The 8,071-nt window shown below is 47.2% G+C and overlaps 1 protein-coding gene across 2 annotated transcripts; it reads left to right on the top strand.

Annotated features, from left to right (window-relative positions):
* Positions 1–345: 345 nt before the first annotated feature.
* Positions 346–4,148, top strand: ZIC2 (Zic family member 2). 2 transcript variants are annotated; one of them, XM_036757341.1, is made up of 4 exons: positions 346–1,414; positions 3,279–3,442; positions 3,750–3,901; positions 4,073–4,148. In XM_036757341.1, exons 1-4 carry the CDS (start codon positions 346–348, stop codon positions 4,116–4,118), a joined length of 1,431 nt encoding a protein of 476 aa, XP_036613236.1. In that variant the 3' UTR covers positions 4,119–4,148. The 2 variants fall into 2 exon arrangements, with proteins under 2 accessions (XP_036613236.1, XP_036613235.1); XM_036757340.1 differs by having other exon boundaries at positions 3,750–4,148.
* Positions 4,149–8,071: the final 3,923 nt, after the last annotated feature.

Here is an 8,071-nt window from a genome sequence, read left to right on the forward strand (position 1 = left end):
TCCTCCTCCTCCTCTCTCCGGCTTTGCTCCATAACCCAAGCAGCTCGAAGCTGCAGCTCCGAGCTGCGGGAGCAGCGGCGGCAACGGCGCGGCGGCGGAGGCTAGCAGAGTAGCTGGGCTCGAAGGAGCCCGCGGCTGCGGAGGCTGAAGCTGCCGCTGCCGCTGCCGCTGCTGCGGCTGCTGCGATTCGCGGAGCCGCCGCCGCCGCCTGGAGCAGCCGGGAGCTAAGCGAGGAGGAGGAGCCGCCGGGAGTTGCGCGAGCAGCCAGGCAGACGCCAGCGCCTCCTCCGGGGGTAGCAGCCCGAAGCCGAGCGGGAGCGGCAGCCGGAGCGGAGCGGGCTGACCATGCTGCTGGACGCGGGGCCGCAGTTCCCGGCCATCGGGGTGGGCAGCTTTGCCCGACACCATCACCATTCGGCGGCTGCGGCGGCAGCGGCCGCGGAGATGCAAGACCGCGAGCTAAGCCTGGCGGCGGCGCAGAACGGCTTCGTGGACTCGGCCGCGGCGCACATGGGCGCCTTCAAGCTCAACCCCGGGGCCCATGATCTGTCCCCTGGCCAGAGCTCGGCTTTTACCTCGCAAGGGCCCGGGGGCTACCCGGGTTCTGCCGCAGCGGCAGCCGCAGCCGCAGCCCTGGGGCCCCACGCCGCCCATGTAGGCTCTTATTCGGGAGCACCCTTTAACTCCACCCGGGACTTTCTGTTCCGCAGCCGGGGTTTTGGGGACTCGACTCCGGCCGGTGGGCAGCACGGGCTATTCGGGCCAGGGGCAGGAAGCCTGCACCACCCGCATACAGATGCCCAAAGCCACCTTCTGTTCCCAGGGATCCATGAGCAGCACGGCCCCCACGGCTCTCAGAATGTGCTGAACGGGCAAATGCGGCTGGGGCTGCCCGGGGAGGTGTTCGGTCGCTCGGACCAGTACCGCCAAGTGTCCAGCCCCCGGACTGACCCTTACTCGGCGGCCCAGCTCCACAACCAATACGGCCCCATGAATATGAACATGGGCATGAACATGGCAGCGGCCGCCGCCCACCACCACCACCACCACCACCACCCAGGTGCCTTTTTCCGCTACATGAGGCAGCAGTGCATCAAACAGGAGCTCATCTGCAAGTGGATCGACCCGGAACAACTGAGCAATCCCAAGAAGAGTTGCAACAAAACTTTCAGCACCATGCACGAGCTAGTCACCCACGTCTCAGTGGAGCACGTCGGGGGCCCTGAGCAGAGTAACCACATCTGTTTCTGGGAGGAGTGTCCTCGGGAGGGCAAGCCCTTCAAGGCCAAATACAAACTGGTCAACCACATCCGTGTGCACACCGGAGAGAAGCCGTTTCCTTGCCCCTTTCCCGGCTGCGGGAAAGTTTTCGCCCGTTCGGAAAATCTGAAGATACATAAAAGGACCCACACAGGTAATTGCTGAGTCTGCTGTCTCGAGGGTAGTAGAAGATGGGCCGAAATGTGGGGCTTCCCCCTGAAAGTGGAAGGGGAAAAGAAAAAACATCTTATATTTTATTCCAGAGGGGCCTTGATTCTCGGACCCTGTTGACTGTGTGTGTGTGTGTGTGAGTGTGTGTGTGTGTGTGTGTGTGCTTAGAAAGGGAAGGGAGGGCTGCTTTGTTATTATTGTTTAAATATTATCTGCGGCATCCCTTTAGGAAAATGAATTTCTAAATGACAAAAACACAGCCTTTTTACAGTGAGAATATTTAATTTTCCAAGACCCTCTAAAAATATCGGTGTGAACTGAGAGCACACACACACAAAAACCTTTTATTAATTTGGTGAACATGAGTAGAGCTTGGAGATTATTTTGCCAGTTTGTGTTTTCTATCTCATTTGTGTGTGTTTTCATGTGCCTTGTTTAAGGGTCGAAAAGTCCCTTTCTGAGACTGCTTCCTATTAAATTTAACTGGTGTGAGCTTGGGCAATAAAACATTTTTCATTTTAAAAGTGTTTTAAAAGTCATACTCGAAGTTATTTGAGGGGGTTTACAGTGGTTTTTGCAACAGTTTGTTAAAATATGTAATGGGCAATGGAGGATTTGCGACTCCCAAAACTTGAGCTAAAAACCTGGTGAGCTAAGAGCAGGGCAGCGCGGCTCCTGGTAGGGGAATCGCGTGAGAAGAGAGAGTCGCAAAATAAACACGTCTCCCAGCTTCATATATTATTCATCTATTACCAGGTCCCAGCCAAAATTGTGCCAGACTATTTTATAATAGAAAGCCAAATATTTTAACAACTTCCACATCAATATTTACTCGAAAACCGGACGAACGGTAGGCCTATTGTTCTCTTCTGTGTTAGGAAGGATACTAGGTGCTAGACAAGCTTTTAACAAGGTTTAAAATTTGAGAAATTTATTTGCATGAAATGCCCGCATTAAAGTCACTGTGTCTGAACGGATGTCTTTAAAAAACAATTTAGGTGCTAATGGAATTTAATGTTAAATGGTTCCCTTTCCAACTAGGGGGATGTTTGAGTTATCACACCTCTAAATTACTCCAAGCATTTGGAATTCTGGCATTAGGGCGTAAAAACCGTATGAAAATTAAATGGGGGTTGGGGGAGAGACTGGAAGGCGTTTAATGTCTACCGGATCTGCGCCTCCCAGGGATATCTAGATACTACCTCTTCCCTAAGCTTCACTTAAAAAAAAAAAAAAAGAAGAAGAGGAAAAGGAATGGGCGTGATGGCAGAAATCATAGTAATTCTTTTTGCAGGTTGTTGGCTGAAAAATAATGGGGTAGACACCCATCTGTGCCCCCTTCTCAAAACACACAGAACAGCCCTAAAGATTTAATAGTCTACTGGCCTCAGATAGAAATAAACTAAGCCCAACAGCCTGTGTGATTTTTAAAAAATGTTACAAATATTTTGTCATAATAACAGCTTATCAATGTTGAGGCAAACTTATTAGAAGCTACAGATCAATCCATCATTGTTAGGGAAAAAAAGCCCTTCTCAGCCTGGGCGACGCCAAATAATATTCATTAAGCTACTGCCCCCTTTCTCCCTATCACCGCCCCCCACCCCGGGCAAATGGACACCAGGCTGGAATGAGCTTTTAAAAAAATCAAACATAATTGCCATGTTCCTCCTTCCTTGAAATAGGACAATGCAAAATCTTAAAGTGGATCATAGTCTTTACGGAAGACCACAGTAACAACCCTACGCTCCTCCGCCCTCCCCTAAATAGGCATCCGCTGTGGAGTGGATTACAAGTCCAAGTTATTTGTTTACTATCATCAAGCCCTGCTTGTTTATGCTTTCCAGGAGAGAAGCCGTTCCAGTGTGAATTCGAAGGCTGTGACAGACGCTTTGCCAACAGCAGCGATCGGAAGAAGCACATGCACGTCCATACTTCGGATAAGCCCTATCTTTGTAAGATGTGTGACAAATCTTACACCCATCCCAGCTCCCTGAGGAAGCACATGAAGGTACTTGGTCAAGCTGGGGTATCCTGGGGAGACGATGGTCTCTTTTTCTCCCCTTTTAAATTTTGGAACCTAGCCTATGGGTTAGAGTCTGGGAATGGGGTGGTGTTGGTAGAGAAATTCCTACACTAATTGGAAGTGGGAAGAGGGGTGGGGTTGCAGCTTGGGCCTAGGCCTCCAGTACTCTGTGATCCGAGGAGCTCTTAGGAGCCGGATCTTCTGAAGGATCCTGCTCCCCTGGTTCGGCCCCACAGCAGCTGCACTCACACCTAGCCCCCTCTTGTCCTCCCCCCTTCCTTTTGTCTTTCAGGTCCATGAGTCCTCCCCACAGGGCTCGGAATCCTCCCCGGCCGCCAGCTCGGGCTATGAGTCCTCCACCCCACCCGGGCTAGTGTCCCCTAGCGCCGAGCCCCAGAGTACCACCAATCTGTCTCCGGCTGCTGCTGCTGCAGCGGCGGCAGCGGCAGCAGCGGCGGCGGCGGCCGCTGCGGTGTCCGCGGTGCACAGGAGCAGCGGGGCTGGAGGTGGCGGCGGAGGCGGCGGCAGCAGCGGGGGAGGCAGCGGGGGTGCCGGTGGCGGCGGTGGAGGGGGCGGTGGCAGCAGCAGCACCGGCGGGGGCGGTGGGACCGGCGGGGGTCACAGTGGCCTCTCCTCCAACTTCAACGAATGGTACGTCTAAAGGAGGGGCCAATCTCCTTCTCCCAACCCCCCCCCCCCAGTTTTCCCCGAGTCCAACCAGCCCTCATCCTCCACCCTTCTGCAGAGGAGGGGAAGAGAACAGTTAGTGATAGTGGATGTTTCAATTATTTTTATTCATACCAGCAAAAGGATTTAAAAAGTTAAAACAAAGGATCTAATCTCGAAGAGCAAAAACTTCCCTTCCAGAGTCTCTGAAACTAAAAAAACAGCAAGGACACCCAACAACAAAAACACCCAAACCAAACTCTCTTGCTTCCCCCTTCTTGCTCTTCTTCCACTCCCTCTTCCCGGTCTAGTTACTCGTTTCCTGACAAAACTGTGTACATAGTGGACTCCTCCTTCCTTCTCTGAGGTGGTAACGAAGTTTTAATGGATTCTTGGTGTATAGAAGTTTGTCCATTTGTAGAACGACGGTTGAGTTTCCTCCCCTCCCCCCTTTCTTGCCCAAAGTGATGGACTTTTCTTTTCTTTTTTATTTTTTAGTTCCCCGGTTTATTTTTAAGTAATGTGGAAGAAAATGGTTTATTTTGTATTGTGGTATTGAATATTGTGTTCCTTTTTATGAGGCAACTTGATTGTAATCTTCATGCAACTATAGACTGGAAGAAAAAACCGTGCCAAAGTCTCCATTCTGTTTTTCCAACACAATTCTATACAGCACACACACACTCACACAAACACACACCACCACCACCACCAACGCTTGTGAATGTATTTTTCTGTTAGCTGGGTTTACATGTGATGTTTTAGTGCTTTTGCAAGTTCAATTTGTTAGTTCCTGTACGGAAGATTGTGGGGAAAAATAAACGTTGTGCCGTTAGCTTTTTCCGTAATAACACCCTTCCTTCTGTAAATATCCATTACCATATTTATCCATTTGTAATTAAATTATGGTATTAACTTGCTACAGAGGAAACAATATTTATAAAGAATGTTTCTTAACTATAAATATGTACAATTGTGGGCATAAACTGTTTCAGAATTTTTATTTGAAGGTTTAAGTGGTTTCATCATTTCTTGTGATGTTTTAAGAGTAATGCATACAGAAATATAATAAAAATGTGTTGAAACTGCATGAACATACTCTTCTTTTATCAAGGGTTTTCTTGAAACAAGAAAGCGGCATCTAGGGCATGAAAGATATATTTCTCAATGTGTAAGATGACAGAGTTCATGTGTAGTAAGATATTTGTAGACTTAGACAACATTTCCTTAGGGAGATACTTTCTAAATTGCCTTCTATGCATAGTTAGTGCCTGAGAGTTAACTAATATTTTGGAAACTTCTGGGAGACCTAAAGTCAAAAACCTTCAGAATCTTTAATGGATTATAAGAGAGAAAATTTTTCAGCTATTTGGAATGAATTTAGAATATAACAAACCCTCCTTTTTTCCCTTTTCTCTTCTTCTCCCTGAAAAGTAAAATTAGTTAACTCATTTGTAAACTTACAGCCAAGTGGTAGCACTTTGATTTTGAACTTGGCTAACAGATTATTATTTAATGGTCTGAGTTTTCCAATAGGCATTCATTTTTTTCTTGATGTCTTAAGCAAAGAGCTGACAACATAAATCATTTTCAATAATTTTCATAATTTTGATTAGCATAGTTACCCCAAAGAGGAAATAATAAATGCAAGACTTTTAAATTCAATTTAGAAAATTAAACCATCAACTGTTGCTGTTGGGTAGGGGCACAATCCCCCCCCCAAAAGAACCAAAAACGTCCCCCATACAGAGAAGATTGTGTCAAGCAAACTAAAATAAAACAAAATTAAAGAAAAATAACTGGAATGGGGAACCTCTTTGTGACATCAGTAACTGGTTGGACTTTTATGGTGAGGATGCAAGCATGTAGAAATAGTTTTAAAGAGCTGTCAAACCATAAGAAGACAAGGTAATTCAAAATAGAGAAGGGGAAAGAAATGGGATGGTGAAAACACTGAGAGTCCGGGAACAATCAAGACATCTCTATCTTCTCGTGGAAATTTAAGACTCGTCTTAGCCCTGTTTCCACTCTTCTGTAGGTAGTAGAGACAGACTGAAAGGACTAGGCTGTGCCATCTATAGGGGCAGTAACAAGCAAAGCCTGATTTGCACAGAACCCCTAGCTCCCTGCGGGAGCTAAGCTGCTTTCCAACAAAACTTGTGCAAACCTCCTTTAAATCTCAGCCAACAACCGGAGCTATTTGTGGTGATGGTGCTTGCTTCGTCCAGGTCTCCAGTCTGTGCCCCCACTCTCTCAATTATTTTACCCTCGATGGCTGGAAAAAAATAGGCAAACGTAGGTAACTCAGCTCCAACAACTGCCACTGTTGCTTGCTTAGAATGGGGAGCTGCTACCTGCTCAGTTGACAACCCCGGACAAACATAAACCAGTTGTGAAGGGAGGAGGAGAGAGGATGAGGAGTGGGAGGAGAGTAAAAAGTCTAAGGGGGGGCTCCATCTCCAGGGACAAAGTTTGTGTCCATTTCAGAATGTGTGTGCTGGGTATGTATGTGTATATATCCCAAACGCTGGAATCTCTTCATTCTCAGCTGCCTTGTAGCTGTGAAACGCCAATTCCTAAAGTGATTAGACCACTATTAAAATACAATTGATAACCCATAATAATATTAAACAAAATTATTAAAAATAATTGGCATATGTTACTAAGTCTTAGGAGACTTTGCCAGAAATTACAAGTGTGGGGAGGAAAAGCCTCAGGTTTTTGCCATCATCCTTTCTCTCCCTCCTCTCCCCCCTCGGTATTCTGTTAGTGGTGGGGAGAAGGAAGAATGTGATGCAGTTAAGTGTTATTTATTACAGATTTGGTTTTTTAAAAAACAACGATTTCGGATAACGGTTTTAAGATGTCAACGGTTTTAAGATGTCAGCGGTTTTGAAACCTTAGGTCATTCTTAATGGAAGAAAGGAACTTCAGACAACTTTAGTCACGTCAAGGGTCTTAAGGATATTTTCTTCCAGTGAGCTGCAAGCTGGTGTGTGTGTGTGTGTGTGTCTTTATAATACATGTGTTTATAAGAATACAATAATCACCGATTTACTCTATTATTTTCAAGGTCTAAACTTAAAAGAAACGACTGTATTGAGTCCCCTTCCGAACTCAGGATGGTTTGGGCCCCATGTGGAAGAGGGAAATAAACTGTGGGGGGCGCGAGTGGGGTGGAAGAGGGGATTCTGTGGGTGGAGGAAGGATGTGAGAGAAAGAGAATGGGGGGGAGAGAAGGGAAGAACTCAGCCCATCTAAACGTCTGCCTCAGAATTAGGTGGGCCAACAGCGTTGAGGGCAGCAGGAACAGGGAGAGTTCTATGGGAGTGGAGCCTTGGGCCTCTTTGTACAGACCACTGTTACCTCTTGGCCAAAGCTTCTCAAGCACAAAGCCTTCCAGCTTCGCCTCAGTTTTGCTTCCCGTTCTTAAACAAAACAACACAGAGAACTTAGCGCTGGTTTTCGAAAGGCTATCCTTAGTCCTTTCTACTCTCCCTCTTAAGACGAAAATTCTTGGGGGTTAGGGAGACTTGTATTTCTTTTAAAACGGATATTTTAATTTCGAGTCCTTTAAAATAGCCATACACACAGGAGATGGTTCCAAATAGGAATGAACTGGATTGGCTGGGGAGGGCGTTTTGGGGGAGAACCCAACCTTGCCCCTGCGGAACTGAATTCTTTCTCGTCATTATTTTAGAGACCCAAATACAGCAAAGTGAAACAGGTCTTCCCAGGCTGGCTAACAAAGCTGCCTTTTCATTCATGGCCTGGGGGAAAGGGGAGACGACAGTAGACGAGAGAGTGGCTTTTCCTGCCCCCGCCCCCCACCCATCCCCAGGCTGACTGGCAATGAACTTGAACTTCAATTTGACTGCGCTAGCCCATAGCCTAACATAAAGCATCCTCTCTGCATTCCTCGCTCTCCTCACCAAAATAAAACCCCAC

The sequence above is a fragment of the Trichosurus vulpecula genome, chromosome 4, assembly GCF_011100635.1.
Source record: "Trichosurus vulpecula isolate mTriVul1 chromosome 4, mTriVul1.pri, whole genome shotgun sequence".
Taxonomy (NCBI): Eukaryota; Metazoa; Chordata; class Mammalia; order Diprotodontia; family Phalangeridae; genus Trichosurus; species Trichosurus vulpecula.

Excerpts from the sequence above, each read along its gene's own strand:
- ZIC2 (XM_036757340.1), top strand. The coding sequence starts at position 346 with ATGCTGCTGGACGCGGGGCCGCAGTTCCCGGCCATCGGGGTGGGCAGC. Across the intron at positions 1,415-3,278 it reads ACATAAAAGGACCCACACAG|GAGAGAAGCCGTTCCAGTGT; the intron begins GTAATTGCTGAG and ends TATGCTTTCCAG. Across the intron at positions 3,443-3,749 it reads CCCTGAGGAAGCACATGAAG|GTCCATGAGTCCTCCCCACA; the intron begins GTACTTGGTCAA and ends TTTGTCTTTCAG.